Source organism: Prionailurus viverrinus, chromosome E3 (assembly GCF_022837055.1).
Source record: "Prionailurus viverrinus isolate Anna chromosome E3, UM_Priviv_1.0, whole genome shotgun sequence".
Taxonomy (NCBI): domain Eukaryota; kingdom Metazoa; phylum Chordata; class Mammalia; order Carnivora; family Felidae; genus Prionailurus; species Prionailurus viverrinus.
Genome location: NC_062576.1, coordinates 19,907,100 through 19,933,925, shown reverse-complemented (window position 1 = coordinate 19,933,925; position 26,826 = coordinate 19,907,100). Strand labels below are relative to the sequence as shown.

The 26,826-nt window shown below is 57.9% G+C and overlaps 1 protein-coding gene across 2 annotated transcripts in view; it reads right to left on the bottom strand.

Moving 5' to 3' along the window:
- Nucleotides 1–8,298: 8,298 nt before the first annotated feature.
- The window catches only part of GSG1L (GSG1 like), a 207,294-nt gene continuing 188,766 nt past the window's right edge, over nucleotides 8,299–26,826 (bottom strand). The window contains exons 6-7 of one of the 2 annotated variants that reach the window (XM_047839288.1): nucleotides 20,644–20,696; nucleotides 8,551–8,734 (exon numbers count right to left, since the gene is read on the bottom strand). In XM_047839288.1, the coding sequence (XP_047695244.1) occupies nucleotides 8,637–8,734; nucleotides 20,644–20,696 (151 nt within the window). In that variant the 3' untranslated portion in view covers nucleotides 8,551–8,636. Of the gene's footprint in view, nucleotides 8,735–20,643; nucleotides 20,697–26,826 lie in introns of both variants that reach the window. The other variant, XM_047839287.1, reaches the window with a different exon arrangement.

The following is a 26,826-nucleotide window of genomic DNA, read 5'->3' as shown; positions in this document are numbered from 1 at the left end:
TCTGGTCTGACGTGCTGGGTTTGGGGTCGGACGGAGGGAGCCTGTGCCGCCTCCAGGAACTGAGGCTGGCTGAATGGCACGGGGCGAGTCCCCTCTCTGAGCCCCGCCCCCCCGTCTCCACCTGCAAATGGGGGCATGATCCTGGGTAGACGATACAAGCCCACACGTATGTAGTGGTTGTTTTGTGTCCGGCGCTCATTTAATCCACACAACAACCCTACGGGGTAGGCACTATGATGATCCTCCTTTTATAGATGAGAGAATTGAGGCACAGAGCGGTTGAGCGGCTTGCCCAAGACACACAGCTTTGGAAGCCATCAGCGCCCAAATCCCGGGACAGCCCCAGGAGAGCTGAGGTGGCCCTGCAGTTTCCCCGAGGCTTATGTGGATCCTTGAAGCCAAGCCCCCCACCCCCCCCAATGCCAGACTCCTGGGCCGCCTCCTGTGGTTTCCGGCTCCCCTGCTTCCCTCAGAGGTGAGCCTTGGTTGGCGGCTCTTGGCATCTGGAGAGAGCCGCCCTCGGGGGGGGGGGGGGAAGAAGGCTCATTTGGGGGCCGGGTGTCTGGGCTACAGCTCAGGTGCCAGGGAGCGCACTGGTGCCGAGCAGGGGGCCCCTCGGAAACCCCACCCCCTCCCCTGACCAGCCCCCCACCCCACCGCTTGCCTCTGAGCTCCTGCCCAGACAGAGGGGCCCTGCCCTGCCCAGCCACCCGGTGTTGGAGAGCCTCCCCCTACTGGAGGGCACGCAAGCCCTTCCGGCACTTCTGTGGGGTGGGAGGCCCGGGGGCCCTGCTCTGACGACATCGGGGAGCAAAGCTGGCCCAGGAGGGTCCCCTTAACAGGGCAGCGCAGGCCCCGACTAGGGGGTGATCGCGTCTCAGCTCCAATGGTCCGGAGATGCCTTCAAGGACTTTACGAGAAGCCAGAAATCCAGGTGTTTTTATTTTTTTTTAATGCGAAAATCCAACTTTTAAACGTCGGCTCAGCTTAACCAAGCACACGCCAAGCGAGCCGAACGGGTTGCAAGCCTTGTGTAGCCCACCCTCCACCCCAGCCCCCTCCCTGCCTCAGCATGAAGGCCAGCGCCCCCTCCCTTCCGGGTCCCCCTGAAAGCCGCAGTCCCCCCTCCAAGACCGTGGCTCCCCGAATGCCCCTCAGCTGGTTCCTCCCCGGGAGGTCCAAGGAGGGAGGGGATCATGCCCTCAGACCCCCCTTGGCACAGAGGCAGGGGTTGGCCCGGTGACCTGTGCGTGCTGGAGGTGACAGTCCCCCCTCCCCCCTCAGCATCCCTGGTGGGAGAACAGAGGCGAATCCTGGTCCCTGTTCAGCCCCGGGCATAAGTTTCCACAAAGCTATCCCTGTGGGCTCGGGGCCACGCCCGCACCTCGTCGTGGGTCACAGCTCTCGGCCGAGGCCGACAGGAGAGTTCCAGAGGAGCAGCAGGGGCTCCGGAGGAACCTCCCCGCAGGCCTCTGTCCCCCTGGACACCTGCCTCCTCTGTCCAGCAGTGGGGAGGACCTGCTTCTGTTTGTTCATTTGTCTCCGGATGGTTCCGGCCCTGGACCCACGACCTCGGAAGGACCCACGTGGTCCCCAGGAGACCACTGGGGCTATTTCCGCAGTCAGGAGGCGGCCGTCCCCCCGCCTGGGAGCGTTTGCCGCGACATCCTGGGTCCCTCTCCAAGCCTCACCTCCCACCCCACCTAGAGTCCCTTTCTGAGGCCCCCGGACCCACTTGGCCTCTGAGCGAAACAGCGGAACACGGTCTGGCGGCTCAGCCCGCCCGGGTCCGGTGGCTGTGCGGGGTCTGGGCCCCATTACTCACGGCCACTGGAGCCCGGGCACAGGCTCTCCGGGACACCACACCCCCACAGCCCCTCCATGTCAGGCCCTGCCTGCTTCCCTCACCGCCGCGGCCCTGCAAGGCGCCAGAGCTTGACGGTGCCGTGGGGCCCGGGGGGGGGGGGGGCAGGGGGGGAGGGGGCCGGGCCGCCTGGCCATCCAGAGGGTTCTCCTGGGGCCACGCAACTCAAGCCTCTGGGGTCCGGTCAGCAACAGGCCCAGGCCGGGGGCCGGAAGAGGCAGACGTGGCCTCCGTCCAACGGGTCACGTGTCCCCGTGTGCCGTGCGGCTCACTGCGGGCGCGTCCCTGGACCTCCGTGTGATGCGAGGCGTTCGTGACACCACCGCCAGGCCCCCAGCCTCCGGGAAACTGCTCCGCTCACAGCCACTGCCGGAGGCCGACCTCTGGCAGTCACCTTTCACGACACCACCACAAAAATACCGACTTCACCCCCGCACCTCCGGCTTCCGTCGGCTTCCCTTCCCAGACAGCAGGGGGCCGGCAGTGCCTGTCTCGGGGAGCTCTGGGCACCTTAGAGCACCTCCCGGAGGGCAGACACACCGGCCGAGTCCCACGACTAAGCCCATTTGCCGGGTGTGCAAACTGAGGCTTTCATAATGAAATCGTGTCTTTGGGGCTCAGGACTTCAAGGCCGCCCAGCACGGGGCCCGGGCTCCTCACCAGAGTCACTCAGCGCCACCTTCCACCTGACCTTCCAGACCTTCGGGACGACCTCCCGGCCTCAGCTGGTTGGTCCACGAGGGGCAATGGCCTTAGAGCAGAGGCGGATGTTTTAGCCCGTCTCCTCCTCCCCTCCTCCCCCGCCTCCTCCCCATCCCCATCCCCCTCCTCCTCCTCCCCCTCCTCCTCCCCCTCCTCCTCCTCCCCCTCCTCCTCCCCATCCTCCCCCTCCCCCTCCCCCTCCTCCCTTCCCCCTCCCCCTTCTCCCCTCCCTCTCCTTCCCCTTCCCCTGTCCCTCCTCCCCTCTCCCTCCTCCCCCTCCCCACCTCCCCTCCCCCTCCTCCCCCTCCTCCTCTGCCAGCTCCTGCCCCTGCTCTGTTCATTCTCTCCACCCCCGGCCTCCTCTCCCCAACCCTCCCTGCCTGCACCCGCCCATGCCACCCACACTCAGCCTGGAGGTTTCCAGGGGGATCAGGAGGGTCCGACGACGGGGGCTTGGGGTGATGGCACTTCTCCCGCACCAGACCCCCTTCCTGACCCGTCCCGGTGGCCGCCCACTCCCCTGCCAGGCCTCTGGCATCAGCCCAGCCACCGGCCTCCCTTAAGGCAGAGGCTCAGACGGTGTCGGTCCACGACGAAATGTGGCCCCAAAAGCAATTACCCGGCTATGGCGGGCGGGGCTGTGTGGGGACAGGGCAGAGGTCCCGCGCCGGGATTTCCTGTCTGTCCATGCAGTAAATCCCCGCACGGCGGAGATTGGTTTTTCCTCATGACTGATGGTCCCCGGCCGGGCTGAGTTTGTCCTCAATCCTGCGGCGAGATCGTCCACCGGTGCGGCGGAGCGATTTGTTCACTGCCCACAGCCCTTGAGCGACGGGTGAGCGGAGCTAAGCTCCAGCCCCGCCCCGCCCCCCAAGCGTGTGCCTCGGGCCGCGTCTCCGGTGGTTTGGGGTCACGGATTTTTCTAATTCAGCCACTCAGAGGACACCTGTTCCTGAGTCCCGCCGCTGCCCCGTGCGGCCTACGGTGTCCCTGCCTGCACGGCGTCAAAGCCCAAACAGGAGCCGCAGAGAAAAACCAGCCCAGCCCAGGCGCCCCTTCCCCGTCCCCAGGCCACACTATGGCTACTTACCTCGTCCCCGGTGCCACCGCAGCCTAAGCCCCCACCGTCTCCCACCAGGCCCTGCTGCAGTCCCCTCTCTGGTCACCCTGCCCCCGCCTTGCACCCCACCTCCCAGGCCTTCCCCACGCGCAACCAGGAGGAACTTGCCCAGATGCAGAGCTGACCGCGTCCTCCTCTGAAAAGCCTCCTGCCAGTGGCTCCCTGTGGCCTTCCAGGTGAAGGGCACGTAACCCACACGCCCCGAAGGCTCTGACCCCCGACGACCAGCTGCTCCGCAGCACACCTCGTGCCCTCAGCCTGAGCTGCAAGCGCTGTGTCCTGTCACAGCGCCGCACCCAGCATTCCTCTCAACCCCAGGGCCTTTGCACAGGCTCTGGCTTCTGCCCAAACTCCCTGGCGGCTTCCTTCCGTCCCTGCTGCAATGGCCCTTCCTGAGAGGCCCACCCTCAGGGCTCCAGCATAAACCAGGCCTCCCCTGGGGGTGCTTCCATAGCATTTCCCCCACTCGGAGGTGATACTTTTGTTGCTAGAATTATTTGAGTGGTCTCTGTCTCCTCACTGCAATAGAAACTCCGCGAGGGTGAACATCAGGTCCTCCTGACTCACCGCGGCAGCTCCAGGGCGCCGTCATGCCTGGCGCATAGAAGCCGCTCAGCCGGTAGTTCCCGGATGAAGGGGGCCCACCGCAGGTCGGGGGTGGTCTCGGGATCCGAACTGACTCTACAGCCTCTGGTACTTTCCTCTGTCGCCACCTCCTCCAAGGGGATGGGCCTCCCCAGCATGACTTGTCCTTGGGCCTGGCACCGGGCGCGTGCGGACACAGGGACGGGGCCAGACGCGTCCAGGCCCAGCGCATGCCTCGGGGCCGGCGGGCACACGCACGTACGGATGGGTGCCGAGCCGACCCCCTTGTACGGGTGCGCGTACAAAGCGCTGACTCAAGCTTGTACGATGCTGGTGTGTGCACGTGAGCCCAGGGGGTGTGGAGCCAGCGACGCGGGGCGCAGGCATCCAGGGCAGACGGCTACGTGCTCATCCGGGCACTTCCTGCCTTCAAACCCCCCGGTCCTCCCTCCCAGCCCCCCCCCCAGGTTCAGGCAGACGGTGGCATTTGCCCCCTGTGTGAACACAACCCTCCCGGGAACTCTGGGTAGGGACCCACTGGGACCACGCATCCGGCCCGCCTGCAAATGCTTCCTTTTATCTCCCCAGCAGCCTTCCTGCTGCAGGCTCCACGGGCCTGAAAGACAGCTCGTTCTCCCCTCCCGCCCAACAGGTGCCCAGACAGAGAGGAGGACTTGAAGCCAGAGTGGCCCCGTGAGCCTCCTGGCCCGTGCAGGGGGTAAGAAAGGCCTTGGCTTGAGCCGTCCGCACACCATAATCACAAACTACTTGCACGATTATTTATTGAATATTTTTCTCCAAGCCAGCTCTGTCTTTTTTACTTAAATGCCTATTTTTGGTTTCATCCTAAGCAACAGCGTCTGTGAGATCGTGACACCGATGTGCCCGTTACACGTTTTTTTCCTAATACACATGTACATGAACACAACTATTAAAATAGGTTGAAATTTTGCCTACGTGTCAATTCAGATCATCTCCTGGACGTCTGTGGTCCAGCCGCCAAGGACAGAAGGACCACGGGTGAGAAGGAAGGACCCCAAGATGCCGGGTGCCCTGGGGGCCCAGCCCCACGTCTACAAGTGGTGTCTCCTTGCCCAGAGGCCAAAGCCCCAACTCCTTGCCCTGACGTTCAAGACCTTTGTAAGGGGACCCCAATGTCCCACCCAGAGCCATTTCCCTGAGAGCCCCACACAGTAGGTCTGCAATATTTGCCAAATGAATGGAAAATGGATTAATGAATGGCCCGCGTGATTAGTCAACGCATGCATAATGAATGAGCACACACCTCCGCGCGGGTGTCTGCTGGGATCTGAGACTCAACTGAACCCGCGCCTGACCCAAGCCCCAAATCTGAGAGTCTTTGCCAACTTTCCCTTCCTCCCACAGCAGTCTGTTGATTTCTGCCCCCTGACTAGCTCCTGAATCCGCCCTCATGGTCCCATCCCTTGGGGCCACCGTGCAAGCCAGACCACCCTCTTCCCTCCCCTCGGACATCGTAGGACAAGGGGGGGGGGGGTGCGGTGCTCAGGAAGCACCAAGCTTCCTAAGGAGGCTCCGTGTCCTTCTGCCTGGCTCCCCCGTCCTCCTCACACCCCGTGGCTCTCCCTTCTCTCCACACCTGCCGTCTAGACTGTTGTAAAGTTCCTAGAACATTCCAGCTTTCTTCCTCTCCATGGAATGGATGTCTTGCCTACCTGACATCTAGACAACCTTCTTTTTCCCAAAGGAGCCCTCCTGACCACCATCTCCTCCTCCCTCCCCCAGCAGGTGCTGCCTTTGGCAACCCCCCCCTCCCCAGCCCCTAACTTTCCCTCATCGAGAAAAGAGCAAACACTAACAAAGCACTCACTATATGCCTGGCTCTGTTCTAAGTGCTTCACGTGCATTAGCTCACTTAACCCTCATGACAGCTGTAAGAGGTAGGTATGATGATTATCCCCATGTGCCCATGGGGAGGAGGCACAGAGAGGTTAGGTCACTTGCTTAAGGTCTCACGTGGAGGAGCTGGACTCTAAACCCAGGCTGCCTCGGGGCGCCGGGGGGCTCAGTCAGTTAAGCGTCCGACTTCCGCCTAGATCACGATCTCGCCGTGATGAGTTCGAGCCCCGCATCAGGCCCTGTGCTGACAGCTCAGAGCCCGGAGCCTGTTTCAGATTCTGTCTCCCTCTCTCTCTGCCCCTTCCCCACTCTCACTCTGTCTCTCTCTCAAAAATAAATAAACATTAAAAAAAAATTGTTGGGGCGCCTGGGTGGCTCAGTAGGTTAAGCAGCTGACTTCGGCTCGGGTCGTGATCTCGCGGTCCGTGAGTTCGAGCCCCGCGTCGGGCCCTGTGCTGACAGCTCAGAGCCTGGAGCTTGTTTCAGATTCTCTGTCTCCCTCTCTCTGACCCTCCCCTGTTCATGGTCTGTCTCTCCCTGTCTCAAAAATAAATAAAATGTTAAAAAAAATTAAAAATAAATAAATAAATAAAATTGTTTTTAACCCAGGCTGCCTGGCCCTGGAGTCGGGCACCACAACACCACCGTACAATAACCATCTGTCTGGTTATCTGTCATGCCCACCCGTGAGGACAGACACCCTGTCTGGATGGCTCAATATCCTATCTCAAGTGCCTCCTGCAGTCCTTGACACATCGTAGGGGCACAATGAGCTATATCATTGGATAGATGGATACACGGCTGATTAAATAATGAGGGTGGGTCCTACCTGAAAGGAAGATGGATGAATGTCTGATACAGGAAGGATGACAACTGGTAGATGGATGATGGATGCATGGCTGGAAGGATGGATGGATGGATGGAAGGAAGGATGGATGATGGATGGATGGATGGATGGATGGAAGGATGGATGGATGGAAGGAAGAATGGATGATGGAAGGAAGGAAGGAAGGAAGGAAGGAAGGAAGGATGGAAGGATGGATGGAAGGATGGATGGATGGATGGAAGGAAGGATGGATGGATGGAAGGAAGGATGGATGGATGGATGGATGGATGGAAGGAAGGAAGGATGGATGGAAGGATGGATGGATGATGGATGGATGGATGGATGGAAGGAAGGATGGATGGATGGATGGAAGGAAGGAAGGAAGGATGGAAGGATGGATGGATGATGGATGGATGGATGGAAGGATGGATGGAAGGAAGGATGGATGGATGGATGGATGGATGGAAGGAAGGAAGGATGGAAGGATGGATGGATGATGGATGGATGGATGGATGGAAGGAAGGAAGGATGGAAGGAAGGGTGGATGGATGGAAGGAAGGATGGACGGATGATGGATGGATGGAAGGAAGGATGGACAGATGACCGATGGATGGATGGATGAGTGGATGATGGATGGATGGATGATGGGTAGATGACGATAATGGATGGATGATGAACAAATGATGGGTGGATGGAAGGGCAAAGAACATTCTCTACTTGGGGGAAAGCTCTAGAATTCCTTCTGGGAAGAGATGAGGCTCTGGTTCAGACCCCAATTCTGCCATTTGCTAGCTCTGTGATCTTGGGCAGGTGACTTCATCTCTGTGACTCTAAGTTCTCTCATCTTTACAATAGGCCTGTTTCCCCAGGCATCTGAGCCCCAGGACTTGATGTAAAGGCAGCTCCAGACACAGGGCAAAGGGTCCCCAGGGGGTCAGGGCAGCGTTCCACCTGCCTGACCCACCCCCACCTCGCCCACCCTCCGGAATCCAGGGCGGCCTGCCAGCTGGCTCCACCCCGACCCAACCCCCTAGACCCAGCTACACTCTGCTCTCCTTCCTTCCCGAACCTCAGTGTCTGGCCCTGACCCCAGCACACTCAGGCCGTCTCACCTTCAGGTTCCTTGAGGACCCGACAGGGTGGGGCCACGGGGGGCAGCCACAGCCCAGAGAGCAACTGGCCTCCACACACAGCAAGACGACAGGTTCAACAAGCATTTATTGTGGCCCTGCCATGTGCCTGCTGTGTGACCCCCTCCCCCCCTGCGGAGCCAGCGCCGGGAGGCCCCACCCACTCCCTGCCTCGCGACTGCAGGGCCCCCCCTGAACTTCCTGGCCGGCCCTCAGTGGCCGATGACCTTGCCTCTCCTGGCGTCCCAGCTGCACCAAACAGGGCGCCGCATGTGACGGCGGCAAGGGTCAGGAGCTGCTGTCCCAGAGTCGCCGTGCGCAGCCCTGCGCATTCCCTCGGGCCACCCCGGCTCCATTGCCAGGGCCCTGAGCCCCAGACAGCGGTGGGAAGGGCAGGCCTGCGTCTCCCACACAGGCTGGATCAGTTCACAGCACACGGGCCGGGTCTCCAGGGGCGCCAGACCGGTGGCCTTCTGGCAGGGGGCCGGTTCCGACGACCGCCTGAGGTCCGGGGGCCAGGCTGGGTCTCGGTCACACCCAGTGCCCCAGGACCCAGCACTGACGGTTCAGCTCTGGCATCTCGTGAGCGGAGCTCCGCGGCCAGGAATCTCCCATGTGTGGGTGGTGTCCTGCCAAGAGACGGGGCGGTCAGTGCCGTCGGCCGCCCCCCGCCCCCCCCCACACCCGCTGCCCGCCGCCGGCACCCTCCTCTCACACTCTCCCCACCCGCCGTCCCACACCCACCCGCTCGTGCCCCTGCCACCTGTCAGCACGCCCGCACCGCCCATCACAGCGTCCTCCTCCCCCCTGCCCCCTCGACGCGCCCGGCGGCCCCGCTGCCCTCATCCCCATCCACCTGCAGCCCGCAACACCCGCACCCTCCGCCCCGCCTGCTCGCTTGTCCACTTCCCAACCTGCCGCCGCGTCCGCTAACTCACCGCCGTGCACCCATCCGCCTGCCCTGTCCGCCCCCCCCCCCCCCTCCGCCGTCCCGCAACCACCTCGGCACGTACCCGTGTGCCCACCGCCCCGTCAAGCGTCCCTGAGCTACACTGTGTGGGAGGGCGAGAAGGAGAACAGTGTCCGTGACTCCTGCACCGAGGGGGAGGGCCCGGGGGCACCCAAAGTAACTGTGAGCAGCTTCCTGGGCCAAGGCAGCTGGCAGAGACCCCACCACGCCCCTTCCACCGCCTACTGCTCCCAGGGGCCCCGGGCCAGCGGAAGGCTGGCTGCTCTCGCCCCAACCCGACATGCTCGCTCCTGGGTTTCTCTGGGTTCTCAGACGCTCACCGCCTTCTAACACACCAGACCCACCTGCTAAAACGTCCCTATACCTACTGTGCATCCAACCCCCCAGGCCCGGCTCCCGTCTCCCCTCCTACAGGAGGGCCCTGCCATCTCTTTGCCCCCCTGGGTGTTTCGCTCATCTCGGAGCACACACCCCAAGCGGCAGTCCCCAGCTCCGCCCCCCGTTAGGCCCTGAGCTAAGGAGAACGGTGGCTTGACCCGTGGCAGATGTTCCGTGTCGGATCAGAGCCGGAGGAGCCAGAGAGGGGAAAACAGAGTGAGGAGAGACGGGTCGGAGGACCGGAGAGAAAACCAACAGCGACCCGGCGTTCACGGTCTATACCCTACTTGAGTCCAGCCTCACAAGCCTGTGAGGTAGCAACCAACCATTTTACAGATGAGGGAACTGAGGCTCAGCGGGCACAAGCAGCGGTCTCGCGATTCACAGCTATGGTAGAGCCGGACTCAATCAAACTTCCGCATTAAAGATGTTTGGTCCGTGTTCTGTTCCCCTCGGAGCGCTCGTGGATGCTCAGACATTCCTGTCATCCTTCGGGGTCAGACGGGCCCTTTGTAGCAAGCCCCCCGGAGGTGGGAATTCCTGCTGAGGCCAAGCGCCTGCTTGCACACCTCTTAAGACAGGCAGCTCATTACTCCTCCTACACCCCCAAAGCAGCTCTATTGGGACAGTCTTCCTCATGACAAAGGCCGGAAGGGAACAAGCAAAGGTGAGGACGGTTGTGCCCATTAGGGGGTGGGGGACGGTTGTGGGTTTTGTTCTGTGTTTTTGCTTTGACTTTTTGGTTTTTTCTTTTTTAATTAAAAAAAAAAATTTTTTTTAACGTTTATTTTTGAGACAGAGAGAGACAGAGCATGAACGGGAGAGGGTCAGAGAGAGAGGGAGACACAGAATCCGAAACGGGCTCCAGGCTCCGAACCGTCAGCACAGAGCCCGATGCGGGGCTCGAACTCACAAACCGTGAGATCGTGACCTGAGCCGAAGTTGGATGCTTAACCGACTGAGCCACCCAGGCGCCCCTGACTTTTTGTTTTCAATATTTTTTAATGCTAGTGCTTTGCTAATTTTACCGTATTTTAAAAAGGGTACGAAATATTTGGCAAACATTCTGGAACCGTTTGGCCTCAGGAAAAACATTTGTTTTGGCCCCAGTCACCGAAATAGTTGCATTCTTTGGAAGTAAATGCTGCCAAGATTATAGGTGTTTGGATTTTTTTAAAAAATCTAGAGGCAAATATTTGATGTGCAGAAAGATTTGATTGTTTTTCTAAATGAATATTTAAAAGTGATCGTGGCTGCTCTTACCGTTGCCAACAGGCAGAACCCCGGAGAATTTGTTGGAACAGAGAAGTGATCATGCATTCTGAAGGAAAAAGGAAGGCCATGATCCCTGCCCTTCCTTGAGTTAAAATCAGGCTCCTTGTCTCCTGGATCCAGAGGCCAAATCACTGAGGACTGGGCCCCTCCTTTCCTCTTCGGCCTCCCGGGAGGGGGTTGGGGCCCAGAGTCATTTACAGTGGAGAGCAGGGATTCTGTCCTCCCCATGCCTGAGGAGGTCCCCCCACCGCCACTCCAGGCCACCATGACCTTCTCTTCCCTTCTCTCAGTCCCTTTACTTTTTGGCTAGTCATCAGCCAGTGTAGGCAAAAGAGCACCTTATGCTGTAGATTGCACAATCCCACCTCAAAATGTCAACGAGGCCCAATCAGATGACATAAATGGGTGAAGCAGCCAGGAGGGGCCATTCTTCAGCTCTGGCCAACTGTTGCCATGGAAAATGGGCCCTCAGATTTTCCAAAAAGTTTAGAGACAATGAAAATCAGAATTTCGTAATAAAATCTCCTGGCTTTAAATAATGACCATGGATGCTTTTAAAACCATCTCTGGGCCAAGTGGCATCTCTCAGGCTGGACTCGGTCCCCACGCACAGGAGGCCATTTCTGACCTCTGACTATTTCCCCGCCTGCATTTTCGTTCCAGGCTCTGTTCCGTGGCTTTACACATTCTGGTCCCTTGGCCCGGTGCCCTTCCCTGCTGTTCTCTGGCTATTGAGTGCCCCATTTGTCTTTCAAAGGCTCCCCCCCCCTCCCGCCCGGAAGAATTCCATGACCTTATAGGCACAAGCCTCGCTCCCTCCTCTGTGTTCCCACAACATGGTGCAGATCTCTTCTCCCTGGGCTTGTCACTTCGTGTTAATGAGGGTCTCCCCGGCTAACGTGGGGACTCAGTGCAGGCGGGGACCGGGGCTGCTGTCATCCTGGAGCCTTTGGCCGCCAGCACCTGGCCAGGCACAGAGCTAGTCCTGAGTTGACTTTTTATAACAAACGAAGAAACCATGCGGGACGAGGATGGAGTGATTCTTAAGCTTGGAGAAAGAGCTCTGCCTGCCGCTCCTATTCGGAGATGCTGTGCATTACGAGAGGCTCTTTGGTCAGTCTCTCCTTTTTTGGACCCAGGCTGAAGGGGAAAGACTATACTTGCAGTCTGGCAGTCAAAGGTTCAAATCAATGGGGCACCTGGGTGGCTCAGTCGGTTGAGCATCTGACCCTTGATTTCAGCTCGGGTCACGATCTCACGGCTGTGAGATTGAGCTCCACGTCAGGCTCACACTGAGCGTGGAGCCTGCTTAAGATTTTCTCTCTCTCCATCTCTCTGTCCCCCGCCCCCCATGCGTATGCTTTCTCTCTCTCTAAATAAAGATTTTTTTTTTTGTTCAAATCCAGGCTCCACTGCTTTCAAGCTGTGTCAGCTTTTTTTTTTTCCAAGCTGTGTGACTTTTGACAACTGCCTTCTCTCTGAGCCCGCAACGGATGTGGGTTACAAAGGGGTCAGCAGGCCCAGCGGGCCCCATTGCTAGAAGTCCTTCATTATCTGACTTCAGACAGATGTGGAAATAGCAAAATACCAGCACTAGAGAGGATCTGGATTCAACCACCTCTCTTCACAGATGGGGGAGCCAAGGCTCCAGGGGGTGGGGGGGGGCAGGGGGAGGGGGGAAGAGATCTGTCCAAGGTGCCACTCAGAGGGTTGATAGCAGGTATTGTGTTTTAAATTCCCTTGGAAGCTCCCAGGCTTAGCAGAGTATTTGGCCCAGATGAACATGAACATATTTAATGTCCTGTCTCTTCGGTCCTAACTTCTCCATCATTCAGTGGAAAATCATTGTCACGAACTCCCTCAAGGCACCTAGATCCCAGGGGATCAGCTCTTAGCTCTGCTGAATTGTGTGCAGTCACATCCTCTGTTCTGGAACGGATTCATTGAGTTGGAAGGGCCCTTTAAAGCCAAGAATGCCGATGCCACCACACAGGTGTCAAACGGGAAAGGGGGGCACTTATAGGGGATGTAACTTGTCCAAGGTGCTCTGAAGCTGGTAGAGGAATCGATGACGGTGGGCACGTGGCTGGGATTGGCGTTTCTGACCCCACAGCAGCCCAGCCCAGAAGAAACAGACCAACACCAACACCCCCGCCCTGTCCCATCAATCCCCCCACATGCACTCTCCAAGGTGCTGAAAGCCTCTCTTCAAGACTCATGGCCCCACCCACAGCCTAACCTCGAACTCTTTCCTCTAGAAAGAGATGGGATTAGGGGAGTGATGAAGAAATGAATCAAGGTTGGCACTGAGGTGTCTGGCTTTGGGGGCCCTTCAGCTAGTGACGCTATCATCCCTTTGCCGTTCTTAAAATGTCACCACCTTGGCGAGGGCACTATGACTGCCTCTCCAAGCCAACCCTGCTCCATAAATCTATATCCTGAGGGCACTTCAGAGACTCTGGCATATTTGGTAATATCCATTTACTTGATTCCTCCCAGTTTCCCCTACAAGGCTCTATGTGACATGAGGACACAGACTAGCTCTGCTGTTCTTACTACTGTGTCCCCAGCACCTAGCTCAACTCCAGGGACGGGATTGATAACGCAGATCTGGGGAGAAGAGCAGGTGTGTGTGAGATCCATGTGGAGGGGAGGCTGGATTTTGTCTCCCTTGGGGGAAGCTTGTCTTAGGAGCCCAAATGGGGGCCTCATCCTTATCCTCGCTGGAGTCCATCTTCTTTTTTTATATATAAAGGTATTTTTTTCTTTGGGTATTTATTTATTTTGAGAGAGAGAGAGAGAGAGCATGTGCACAAGCAGGAGAGGAGCAGGGAGAAAGAGGGATAGAGACAATCCCAAGCAGGCTCTGTGCTGTCCGTGCAGAGCCTGATGCAGGGCTCAAACCCACGAACAGTGAGATCATGACCTGAGCTGCAATCAAGAGTTGGATGCTTAGCCAACTGAGCCACCCTACCCCTGGAGTCCAACTTCTGGGGACCCCATGTTTCTTGGGCCATAACATGCTCCTCATCTGTTTTCCACACTTGGGATCAGGTTGAATCCACTTAACCTTCCACCTCTCCCAGGACCACTGATTTCTTCATTCTCTTATCAAACCTTTGTTGGGCACCTACTGTGTGTCAGCCTCCATGCTGGGTGCTGGATCTGCACACCTGGGTGAGACATCTGCCAGTGCTACTGAGGGAGACAGACACACACCGGAGGAAATGACGAGGGCACACGTGTCCCCAGCTCTCCCAGTGTGGCAGGACCCATTCACTGTGCCTCATGTACACGGGCTCATTTAATCCCCTGAAATATGAGTGACGTGCCATTACTATGCCCATTTCACGGATGAGGAAAGTGAGGCCCAGACAGGCTAAGTCATTTGCCCAAAGTCTCACTGCTGGATTTCAACCCAGGCAGCCTCCAAAGGCCGAGCTTGTAACCACCATAAAACCCCACCTTATAGACATGAGCCTCAGGGCAGGAAAAATGCAGAGGTGAACATGACCACCTCTGGCAGGGGGTGAAGAGGGGCCTGGCTGCCATCCCCAGACCTTTGAACTAGACTTGGAAAGCAACGTGAAGCGCGCAATTCCATGGGTAGGGTTTGTTTTTCGCCAAGCAGAGGAAGGGAACAGGTCTTTTCAGGCAGAAGGAACAGAGTGTGAAATAGGTTCTTGGCAGGTAAATGAGGTTTTCAGGAGGTGTGAAAAGCCTAGCAATGTTGGTGGCGAGCAAGAAGGTCTGTGTGGCTGGAAAGCGGGGTGAACGCGGCTGGTGGGGTGAGGCGTGGAGGGCTGTGGTTGCCAGAGTCGCTGGGTGCTGGGGGGTGAAAGGCCCAGCAATGCCCCCTCAGGGGTCCCCTCAGCGTTCATCTGTCCCTGGGGTTTGCACCTTATCATCAGACTTCCCTGATGTGGATTCCTCGGCCCTGCCCCAAACCAAGAAAGTGGAATCTCCAGGGGTTTCTGTATTTTGACAAGAGCCCCCAGGGTTTCTTAGGACCAGGCGCCCCTGGAGGAACACTGCCCTGGGCAGAAACGGTCATGGACTAAGCTAAATCATTCACCAGAAGTGTGCTGATGGCCGACAGTGGGCTAGGCACACAGATGCGGTGACGAGGCCCCGTCCTCCTGGTATCTCCATTCTAGTGGGGAGACACTTAGCAAAGAAGGATTCCGAGAGGGACGGATGGCGGAGAAACAAAGCGGGGATGGGATGGGGGGCGAGAAGGCCTCTTTGGGAATGTGCAGGAGGGGTTGGCATGGTGCCTGACACCTGCCATGGGAGCCAGCACGGGAGGTTTTGGAGCTAGGAAGGGATGGGGGGGTGGGGAGACAGAATCAAAACTGTGTCTTAGGAGGACGGATTGGGGAGGAATTGGCCCTAGAAAGAGCAGTTTCCATCCAGAAGCCACTGAAGAGCCTGACCAAGCGACAAGATGCAAACGCGCTCCCGGCCGCAGCTTCAGAGGGACAGGTGTTGGCTCCGGGCCGAGGACTGCTCAGAATCTGGTCCACAGAGCAGCAAGAAACAGTATCACTTGGGCCCCTTGGGAATGCAGACTCCCAGGCCCCGCCCAGCCCTCTTGAGCCAGAAACTCAGAGACGGGGTCCGGCAATCTGCATTTTAAGGAGCCACCCAGGTGATTCCGGTGTCAGCGCTGGCCTGGATCTCTGAGCCCCCAGTGCCAGGGACTCGGATGTCTCCAGGCTGCACACCTGTCTGGTGCCCAGCGACTTGGCGTTCATATTTATTCCAGAAATACTGTCTGTTTCCATTTTAATAAAGGAAGCAGACTTGAGCAGTACGATATTGGATTTGATTTTGATCTAATAAAAATGCCAAGCAGCTCAGGACCCAGGCAAGTCTTCGCCCAAATTCCCTCTGCTATTTTGAGGGCGGCAGCGGCAGAGACCCATCGAGACGGAATTCCCAGAAGCCACCTCTGCACCCGGCAAGTGACAGCCTCTTGCCCAGCCTAGCCTGGCCTTACAGACACACCAGGCGAAGTCAAAAGCTTGTCTCGGGCATTGAACCTGACAGCTGCAATCAGCTGCAAACCCCAGTTGCCCCTGAAGGAAAGATGCAGGCACCTGGACCATATGGCAGCATCGCCTCCATCAAATGTCACATCCGATGTGCTCCCGAGCTAGCTGGTGGCACTGCAAAGCCCCAAAGGCAAGTTTCAAAAGCAAATGCCTTCCTCGGGAAAAAGAAACTGTGGCAGAATCCATATCACAGTAGCCGGAGAGAAAAATAGCGACTCCCGGAGCAGTTAAGATCACCAAAGGTTCATGGAGTGGCTTAGGGAAAAGTGGCCGCTTGGGCGGGAGGTGGTGGGAGAAACCTGGAGCCAACAATCGAGCACCTGCTGTATGTAACGCGCTGTTCTAGACTCTCAGAATGCAGACGCGAGCAAAACAAGACGGGGCACTGTTCCCTGGACCCTGGTTGGGAGACACAACCAAACAAAAATCAAGCCCGTAAACATAAAAGGTAAGTTCAGAGAGGGACAGGCGCTATGAAGAACAGAAGACAGGGTGCTACCAGGGCCGCCAAGGAAGCTGGTGCGGTCAGGGGAAGCTTCTCCAAGGAAGTGGTCTTCTGGCCGAGCAGTCAAGGTGAGACAAAGTGAGACATGCGATGATTCAGAGGGAGAGCATGCCAGGCAGAGAGAGTGGCAAGTGCAAAGGCCCCGTGAGGGGGATGTTCTGCATGTTCTAGAAAGAGAGAGGCCAGGGGGGCTGGGGCAGAACGAGGGAGGGGGGAGTGAGAAAAGGTGAGGGTGGGAGTTTGGGGGCCGGAGCAGGGATAGCACCATACCCGGAGGAAGGGGGAAGATGGCCCCCTGGGCTGGGCTGTATCCCCCAGGGGACCAGAGATCCCAGCAAGTCAGGGTGCCTTTCAGCTCCTCACTTTTTCCACGCCCACAGGGAGAGCCATCACCCCTCCTTTCCCAGGGCTGCGAAGTGCTGAGCAGAGACCTGCAAACAGTAAGCCTTTAATAATGTGGGCTCGCTGACGTCCTTCCTCCCCCGTTCCTCCTGCCCGCGTCAGCCCACCACAAAGCCGGAGCAGCTGTTCGGTGCAGAAATATTGCAAAACTCGACCAGGCATTTCCAAAATATTTTCTTGGCCCAAACCCCACTCGCAGCTAAGAGGCTGCATATTCTGGAGATGGCGTTGTCTCCCCAGACGGCCCGATCAGGCTGCTTTTGTCGCCCGTGAGGTCTGCGAGGACCAAGTCCTCGTGTGGCTGGGCCCTGGGTCCCCGCACCCTGCCGGGCGTCTGTGGATGGCTGTGCCCAGCCCAGGAGCCACCCACCGACGTGGGGCGGCTCACCTGGAGCCAGACAGGCTGGGTGCAAATCCCAGCTCTGCCACTTGCTGGGCCTCAATTTCCCTGCCTGTAAAACGGAACGGTGTTTAGGATCGAATTAGTGGATAAATGTCAAGTTCTCGGAACATACACCGGGGTGACATAGTGTCAGCAGACCTGGTGGCACCGAGCTCCTCTTGTCGGCTATTTTTGTAACCTAGCCCAGGAACTGGTGGAGCTGTAGGATTCTACCAAGTTGGATCGCTGTTGGCCAAGTGTCCCCTCCCTGTCCGGCAGCCCGCCCCGAGCCCGAGCCAGAGGAGGCGCCGCGCCTCTGCTGACACCGCGCCCGCGCTGAGCCCGCTTCAGTTCTGGCCACACCACACGGCCATGCTTGGGAGCTGCCCAGTCCAGGAACACACCTTTTCACCCCCCAAGTTCCAGAACCCGGCATGGGCCCAGCCCAGAGAAGCATCTTTCCTAAAGATGTGTTGAACAAGTGGAGGAACAAATGACTTTCATGGGACCACAGCAGCAGCCACCTGAGGGTAATTAAAGTGCCCGAAGCCAAGTCCCCCTCGGACAGCAGATGGGATCTTTCCCTTCCTGGCTTTACTGGAGCCCCCAGTGCCTCCTGTGGCCCCTGGGGTGGACAGCCATCCTCCCCCCTACCCTGGCTGGGCTACCTGATAAAAGGCACTCCCTGGGCTATGGGATCCAAGGAGTGGGGATCTGCCGAACCTCCGGGGGGCTGCAGGCAACCCTCCCAAGCCCCTTCCCCACCACCTTCCATGGCTCCTCTGTGACCCCCAAGGCATTAGGATCTGGCTGCTTCACAGTCCCTCCCCACCCCAGGTGTGCTCCTTAGAGGATCTCATCGGCTTCAACTACCTCCCTTCCCACCCTGCAAGACCCCTCAACCCCACGCAAACCGCACACCACGGCCGCCCCAACCTGTCCTCTCCATACCCGTCGGTCGGGGACGCCAGACCCTCAATGGCTGGGGCAAACTTCTGCACCTGACTGCCCCGCCCCTCACCTCCAATCAGACAAGCCGATGCTATGGGTGCCCCCACAGGGGAACAGGCTGCTGACCTCCAAGTGCGCCAGGGCTCGCCCACCTGCCCCAGTGGAACACAGGCACCGTGCCCCACCCCCAGCAGCCCTCAACGCCCGAGGGGATCCGCTGTTGAATCTGCAGCCAAAACTCGGACACGTGCGTCCTGCACTGGCTGCCCGCGTCCCCCCGCGGGGCTCAGGGTGGTCCCCTCCACAATGTGTCCTTCCCTGACGCCCGCCTCTCCCTGCTTAGGCTGCCTTCCCCACTCCTTCTTGTGTTTTCTGGGCTCACCCAGACAGGGGCTCGCTACTGAATCCTGATCTCTGGCTCTGCTTCGGGGAGAACCCAAAGGAAGCCATTCGGACAGTTCTGCCAGCAGAAAGTTCCTGAACCCACCCACTTGTATCTTTATTGCCGAAGGTCGGTCGCCAGCATCACTGCTTTCCCTGCTGCGGCCACACCGGCCTCTAGTCCTGGCTCCTCCTCCGTCGGGGACTCTGAATTTGCGACCTTCTGCCGGAAGGGTCTTCCCCTGGCCGGCCCCTTCTCATTCATCAGGCTCCCCCGCTCCTTCTGAAGCCTGGTCTGTACCTGAGACTGTCGTGTTGGTTCCTGAGTCATTTCTTACTTTCTCTCTCCCCCTAGACAGTGAGCCCCGCAAGGTGGGGGCCTCCGTCTGCTCTCGCTCATGGCTGTGTCTTTGAGGGAACAAATAATGGATTCTCTGCTGGCTGCGGACCTGGGGATTGCATGTGATGCTTGTCTTGGGGAGGAAACGCTGCTTGGGAGATGACATGGGCGCCAGGGCAGGGGTGAGGGCCGTGGGGGCTGGGCTGGGGGGGGAGGGCTTCTGCAGTTCCCCCCACCCTGGGTGTCCTCATTCTTAATTCCGGGGCTTGCTCTTAGAGCCAGACTGGGTCTCCTCCACTCTTTCTTCGTCCTCGGGCTTCAGGGATTGGCCTTTCCTGCCCCCAAGACAGGCCCCGTGGCTTCTTTCCACCCAGAGTTTCCTACTCATTCTACAGGAAGCATGGGGAGGCCCAGGATCAAGCAGGAGCCGATGGCACTTGCACACGGCCAGGGTTCTCAGCCTTCGTCCGTACTACGTGACTTCTGAGCCCCTCGGAGGGATTTCTGCAACCCCCTGTTATCCCTGAGGTGGGCCCTCCCCAGCGCCCTCCATGCCCTGGTTCCTGACCCCTTCCTCCAGGAAGCCCTCCACTCCAGCACAGACACCTGGCCTGCAATCTCAGTGTGGGAGCCCAGGGTCCACTGCAACACCCCCCCCCGCCCCGCCACCGCCCCGTTCCTCAGGCAGATCGCTGGCATTCTGGCCACCTCACCAGGCCAGCGCGTCCTTCGGGAGCCCCCAGAGTGAGGACCAGACCTCTCCTCTTCTCCTCCCCGGCCCCTCCCTTCAAGCTGAGCCATTTCTCCTTCAGTTCCCGGGACCTGAGGTCAGACAGACCTGGGTGTAAGCCTCCACTGTCTTAGTGTGAGTCTCCCCCAGCAGACCTTGCGGTAGGGACGGGAGCGTGCGTGATGTTAAGGAGGTGCAGGGTGCACAGAAGGAAGGCGGCCAGCCCCGGGAGGGCTGCGAAACCCACTACCCGGATCTGTTCACCCTGCAGGGGACCAGGCCAAACACAGGCCTGGAGTGAGCCCACGCAGGGAGCTCCCCAGGCACTTCCCTCCTTCTGTGATCGCAGGTAGGGGAAGCCCCCTGGCACAGAGATGCAGATACCGGCAGCCGGAGGGCACCGAAACTTCGCTTCCCACAAGCCCTGAGACAGCAGGCACGGACAGCGTCTGCTTGAACTGCTCTGCCACAGGTGGCCAAGCTGTGTGACCTTGAGCAAGCTACCCCACCTCTCTGAGCCTTAATTTCCTCAACTGCAACATGCTCGGGGTCAGCAAGCATATGAGATCAGGCATGAAAGGCCCTTGGTAGGGGGGTGAGGTGGGCATCCGGCGGGCTTAGCTGAGATGCTGCCATTTTCACTTTAATCTCACGTTGGCTCCCTCTTCTTCCGTCTGGAACAAGGCCCTCTCTCCTTTCGCCTCCCTTCGCTTTCTGGTTCAGACATTTGTTTTCCTAATGGGTGCCCTAGATTCTGCCGATGGCATCCCCCACAGCCAGGTAGACGAAGACAGTGCACTCTGGCTGCCACACGCCTCCACGGCCCAAATCTTGCCCACTGTCACCTCCCGTCGAGCCCGGAGCTGTCGTCCCTTCCGGACAACCCAACCTGGACTTGAGCTGTGGTTCGCCTGCCTGCCCTTAGGCACCCAGCGTCCCTCTCGCTTTCCCAGCAGCCCACCCCCATGGCGAGAGGGCCACGGCCGCCGCGTGCAGAAGACTGGCTACAGCCCAAGGTGCCGGGCCTCGGTTTCCCCATCTGCGGTGTGTGTCTGCGGGAGCGAGCGGGGGTGCGGGGAGAGGCGGGCCTGGCTCATCTCCGGGGTCCCCTCTCCGCAGATGGCCCACGAATCTGTAGCGTGGGCTACCGCAGACGAGGCCACTTACGGGCAGGGTGTCTCTCGTGGCGACAATCTAAGTGAAGGTCCTCCTCCTCGAGCCTGGAAAGAAAAGGACCCAAAAGCCTGCGTAAGAAAGAGCGAGCTGAGTTGGCAGAGACCCAGGACCTGAACAAAGGTACAGTCCTTTCCCCGCGAGAACAACTGTGCAAAGTAACTCTGTGCCACCACCCCCCCGCCCCGTGGGAGCCTTCCCGCAACCCCCTTAGATGGGCGTCATTATCTCCACTTTGCCGATGGGGAAACGGAGGCACTGGATGCTAATGAGACCAGTCAAGCGCCACCAGCTAATAAGTCAGAGGCGGAGCAGGGACGCCAACCCACGTGTTCCCACAAAAAGACGCAAACGGGACACGACAAAAGACTGCGCACAGCTTGATTTAAAAATTATACACCGGGACGCACAAAAGATTATTTGGCAGAATCGATACCAAAAGGCTAACAGGAACTAACCCTAGATAATGAGAATATAGGGATTAAATCTGTAGCCTTATTTTTGCTTCCCTCTATTTTCTGATTTGGGGCCAATGGACTCCTATCAGCTGGGTCTCTTTTCTTCACTAAATCAAAGCACTTCCTCGAGGCATGTCTACGCATAAACAAAGCCCCGGCCCTCTGATTTCTGGCACAGAAGGTTTGGAAGGTGGCTCCTTCCCACCAACGTGTGTGGCTGCCTTCTCCTCTGGCGTCTCAGGATCACTGCAGCTCCAGAGGGGGCTGGCATTGGTGTGGCAGAGATGTGAAGCACGGAGCAGAGGCTGACGAGGGTCTGGTGGGGGCAGCTGCACACGGAAACCCTCACCCCTGGCCCAGCACTGCTTGGGCCCGAGACCGGGCAGGGCCGTGTTCCCACATTGCGCTCGCCTCTTTGTAACCCAGATAAATTGCAGAGCTCCACCTGGTCCAGTCCAGAGGAGCATCACCCTTCCAGGAGCACAGTCTGGTCCCCAGAGGTAGACACAATTCCAATCATTATCGTGTCTGCGGGAGAACACCGCCCGTGGCCGTACGTTTTGATATCTTTCCTCAATTCCTTTTTGCCTTTTACTTGCTTTGCACTCCTCCACTCGCCTCCTCTTTGCACTGACACCCTCGTTTCTCTCATGCAGGGACGTCTCCGTCCTCTCCCAGGCAAATGCCCCACCCCTGTTTTCGGATTCCTCCTAGCGCGTCTTACGTCTAGTTGCCCAGTGTGGCCAGACGCGCGGGGCTAGAGAAGGAGACATGGGAAGGTGATGAATGACCAGCAAGCCATGCCAGATGCCTAGTAGAAGGGACAGGAACACTCATGCACTGATCATTTTGGTTCCCTCGGACTGCTCATTCATTCATTCATTCATTCACTCAACAAGAACTTCCAAAGGACCTGCTCTGTGCAATCTACACCAGATGCTGGGTGCGCCCCAGAAGTGCCTACGTCCCTTCACAGTCTCTGCCCTCAGAGAGCTTCTGATCGGGTAGGAAGGCAGCTCGCACACGAGTCAGAAAAGGACAAGTGTTGTATAACAGCACCCACGATTGCCCACTGTGCTGAGGGGCTAGGCCTAGGCTTCCCAGGGAGCAAACTCTGAACACAGTTTTTGTCGTTGTTGTTGTTGTCGTGTTTTGGTTTTTTTAACAAATATTTTGTAGGGCCTGGATGGTTCCAGACAGCAGAACAAAGCCCTAAGTGTTAATGCTACAGGAAGGCAGATATCATCGGCAGATAGCCTCGTCAATGCTATGAGAAGTTTCCATACAAGGAAAAATGTCCCTTTCTTTTCTTTTCTTTTCTTTTCTTTCTTTGCTTCTTTTTTTTTCATCCCTAGTAGAAGCATCTTTGTTATTTTCCTGATAGCACAGGCTTATTCCAACAACTACAACTCCCACACAATAGAGCAAAAGTCCCCCTATAATGACACCTCCATGTAATGGGATCACCACTGTTAGGAGTTTAGTGTATATCTTTTCAGAACTCAAACTTTTTTTTTTAACATAAATAGTCTCAAATTAAACATGCTTTTATAACCTGTTTTCTTACCCACAAAAATCTCCAACATCTTTCCACGTCAGTACGCGTAAACCTCACTCATCCGTTTCCTCATATTGTATGTGAAAGAACAGTTAACATTCAATCCCCTACTGACAGATATTTAGGGGTTTGTCCAGTTTCTCACGCTTCTAACCTGCAAGATGCTAAGCCCCCATCCCCAGAGGTAATCAAGGAGAGACTATCACCATTTGTGAAACTCAAACGCTGGATGGAGGCTGGACCGTGTAGCTGAGCCCATCCCTGTCCCAGAGGGCCATCTTTCTGGCCTTGTCCAGTGACTCTGGGTCAACAGATGCCTGCCCCGTCATGTAATGGGCCTTGAACATCCTCCTGCGTTTCACAGCCTTAACCTTGAACCGATTGTTCATCTACCCCAGGCTCCTAGTTCTCATGGCTTCTTATCTTCTGAGATCATTCTTCACCAGGCCTCATGCTGTGCACCTCTCCTTGGGCTCTGCCGGGACCCTCAGCCCTGGGGAGAGGGGTCAGTGCGCCAAGGAGCTGGTGTCTAAGGAGAGAACCGGCCCCACCCGGTATGGTCCCTCCCCTCCCTGGTCACCCAAACCTCCAGGCCAAGAAGCTCAAAGTGCAATAGTTAACATATCAAAGAACACCTGCCAATTAGTAAGCATTTGCTGGGGCCAGGCCTTGTGCTGGGCTTAGGGGCCACAGGTACCACTCAGAGGGGCCTCTGCCCTTAAGCTCACGTTAATCCTGACTTAACATGCTAAGTTCTAGGCTAGAGAATGTTCATTCAGAAGGTTGGCAGGGCGGACAACTGCCTAGACCAGGTGTTGGCAAACTTCTTCTGTAAAGCTCTGGGTAGTAAATAGTTAATACGTGAGGCCTTTCTGGCCACACGGTCTCTGTCCCGACTACTCAACTGCCCCTGTAGTTTGTAAGCAGCCGCAGACCATGTGTAAACCAATGAGAGTGTTGTTTAGTAGGTTATTTACAGCAGGTGGTGGGCGAGATTTGGTTTTCAGGAGACAGTGTGTTAACCCCTGGTCTTAACAAGGGTTCTCCACCGAAGTCACCCTGGGAGGTTTCAATCACCAGGCGACACTAACGCACAGCCAGGGCTGAGAACCACCTGTTGGGACCAGCAGAGGCTGCGTCGAAGGAGCCCGCCCGCACCTGCCACTGGGGCCGCATGCTGGAGGCCACGGGACCTGCTCACTTCTCAGACGGGGAGCTGGACTCACACAGGTCTGTCTCTCTGCTGTGCCGTGTGGCCATTCTGGAAAGAGCTGGTTTCCTTGCTCCCACACAGCCCTCTCTACCCGAGTCGTCCATGAAAGTAACAGACCTGCGGGCCCTCGTGAGGGGCTACGGCGTGGCAGCATCAGGCCCTCCCATAGCCCCCCAGTGCTTCCCAGCAGGAAACACGTGAGGACGAGGGGATGCTTGGGGCTCGACTGAGCCCTGCGCCCTGCGGCGAGGAGGGATCGCGGCCGACGGCAGCCCTATTAGCAGGCAGCATGGCCTTGTGCGGCTCACCTGGATCCCGTGGTCTAGCGGTTTCTATGTGGCAACGGGCACACAGCGGTAAGCATGACAGGAAGGACAAGCACACCGCCCCGCTGGCGAGTGCGGAGCCCGGAGCCTGGCACCTGACGCAGTGAGGACGCCAGACAGGTGCACCACCACTGCTCGCAAACCTGCTTAATCGTTCTTCCCCGGTACGCTTTGGAGTCCGAGAGAAGAGGATGCCATCTCGCTCATTCCCCACTCGGAGGCCTCAGGGTCTAGCCGAGCGTTTGGTTAGCCGGGAAGGAAGGGAGAGAGGAGGCGCGCAGACGGCCCGAGGCTGAGATCAGCCCACGTGGGGAGCATCCAAGGTGCTGAGTGGAAAGGAGAGAACTTTCCACCGTGCGCAAAGGAGAGAAACAATGGCTAACGGCACCAGGTGACAATTACATTTGACCTGACCTGTGATGTCCTGGAGGAAATATGATGTGCTTTCTGAAGACAGGCTTTTTTTCTTTTTTAAACGGTGGTGTGAGAAATTACCCACAAATCCCAGTAAGGGCCTTGATGGGGAAATGGGGGGTGCTGGGACCGAAGCAGTGCTCAGAAGGGCGGGCGGCGGGTGGGGGGAGGGGCAGCGAACCCCCCCCCCCCAACCATGCGCTTCCCTCTGCGGGTGCTGGGCGTCTCTTCTGTGAGCTACTTGAGTCTGGACATGTCCCGATCGCCTGTGAGTCTTGATTTCCTCCTCTGGTCAATGGGCAGAAGAAGGTTACCTCTCGAGGCGGCTTTGGGATTAGCTGAAGGATTCCATGTAAAGCGCTATGTAGAGTTCTTCCCGATACCGTTATTACGATGGTCGCCAGCGCCCTCATCCCCCGGGGCCTTTATGGCCTGTCCCTCTGTGACTTCACCTCATAGCCCCTGACGTGGAAGGATGGTATTTTAACATGCTCACCAATCCCCGCCCCTCAAAAGGAGCCACACACCCCTTCCCTCCTTCCATGCCATCAGTCAGACCTGAGCCACGTGCTGCCACAGGAAAGGGGTGTTTTGGAAAAAGCAGGGAAAAGGCTTCAAGGCATCAGGTATCTCTGGATTCAGAGTAGAGGGCACCCACAGGAGGAGGAGGAGGAGGAGGAGGAAGAGGGGGAGGAGCAGGAGGGGGACTAGAAAGGGGAGGAAGAGGAGGAGGAGGAGGGGGAGCGGGAGGGGAGGAGGGGGAAGAGGAGGCGAGGAGCCTTCTGCCCCAGAAGAGACAGAGTCTTCCCAAAGTGGGGACAAGGAGAGTCAGAGCAGAAACTCACAGTGAGTCGATGCTGTGGCTGGTGCCCAGTGAATGAGCCCCGGGGAAGGGTGACAGGAACCACGGTACCCACTCCGACTTTCAAGCGCGACAGGAAGAAACTCGTAAATTGTCTAAATCCCCACTATTTGGGGTCTGTGCGCACCCACGCAAACCTGCATCCCTACCAAAGTCACCGCCACCACCGCCATTAGCATCATGCCCATTTCACAGACGTGAACACTAAAGGCAGGATAGGCTAGGGACTTGCCCCAGGTTTAGCAGTGTGCTGGCGCAGGTTAACCCTGAGGGCAAGAGCCCTGCTTTGCGGCATTGGTGACTACTCCCGGCGTGGCTGATCTGAAGGGACCGGTGTGACGTCACTGACCACGGAGCACATCGGCTCCAGCCCCGCGGCTGGCTAGTGGCAGGACTGCGCGTGAACTCAGGTTTATCAGTCCTCGTATCTTGAGTGTTTCTCCGTGTCCTGCAGGGATTCTCAGCCGCACCCCCCCCCCTCCCGCCCCACCCCACCCCGCCCTGCCCCGCCGGGTGGTACGTGCCCCACCTGCATTGCGAGGTCCTACAGGCAAGTGAGGCCGATGTCCCGCCTCCTCAGGAGGCCCCCAGTACCTGCCCGCCTAATTCCAGGGCCAAACAGCAGGTCCACAGCAGGGCCACAGCAGGTCAAGTCGCCACAGCCAGGGACTCTGCCAGGCCTTCCCTCTGCTGTGGCAGGAGCCCCAGGGCCTCTCCAGCACAGCCCTTCCAGAATATCCTCCCTCCCCTGTGACCTTGTTGTGCCATCCTCAAAGTCGGCCTCTCTCGCCGTGCCCGGGTTGGCTTCTGTTTTCCGAGCCACCAGCCACTCCCAGGTATGAACTGGTACGTACGTTTCCCCCCTCAATCTTCAATCTACCTTGGACCAATTTTTTGAAATAAAATACAGTAAAAATGAGTTACTAGAAAATGAAATGGGAAAACCACATACGAAGAGCAAGCTCGGGTGTCCCAGCAGCCCCTTCCTTCCTTCCTGCCTTCCTGCCTGTTGTTGAGAGAGCTTGTGCATGCTCGAGCAGGGGGCAGGGGCAGAGGGAGACAGAGAGAAAATCCCAAGCACGCTTTGTGCCGTCAGCGTGGAGCTGGACTCGGGGCTTGATTCCACGACCCCGGGATCGTGACCTGAGCCGGAATCAAGAGTCGGATGCTCAACCGACTGGGCCACCCAGGCCCCCGGCAACCTCCACTTTCTGCGAGAGCCTCCAAACTTGGACCTCAACTCCTGTCCTCACGTCACTGTGGATGTCTGCAAATGGGCTGCACTCTGAGTGCTGCTGGGGTGCGGGGCCTTCCTTTACCCGCTGGCCACGTCCGCCTCCTGAGTC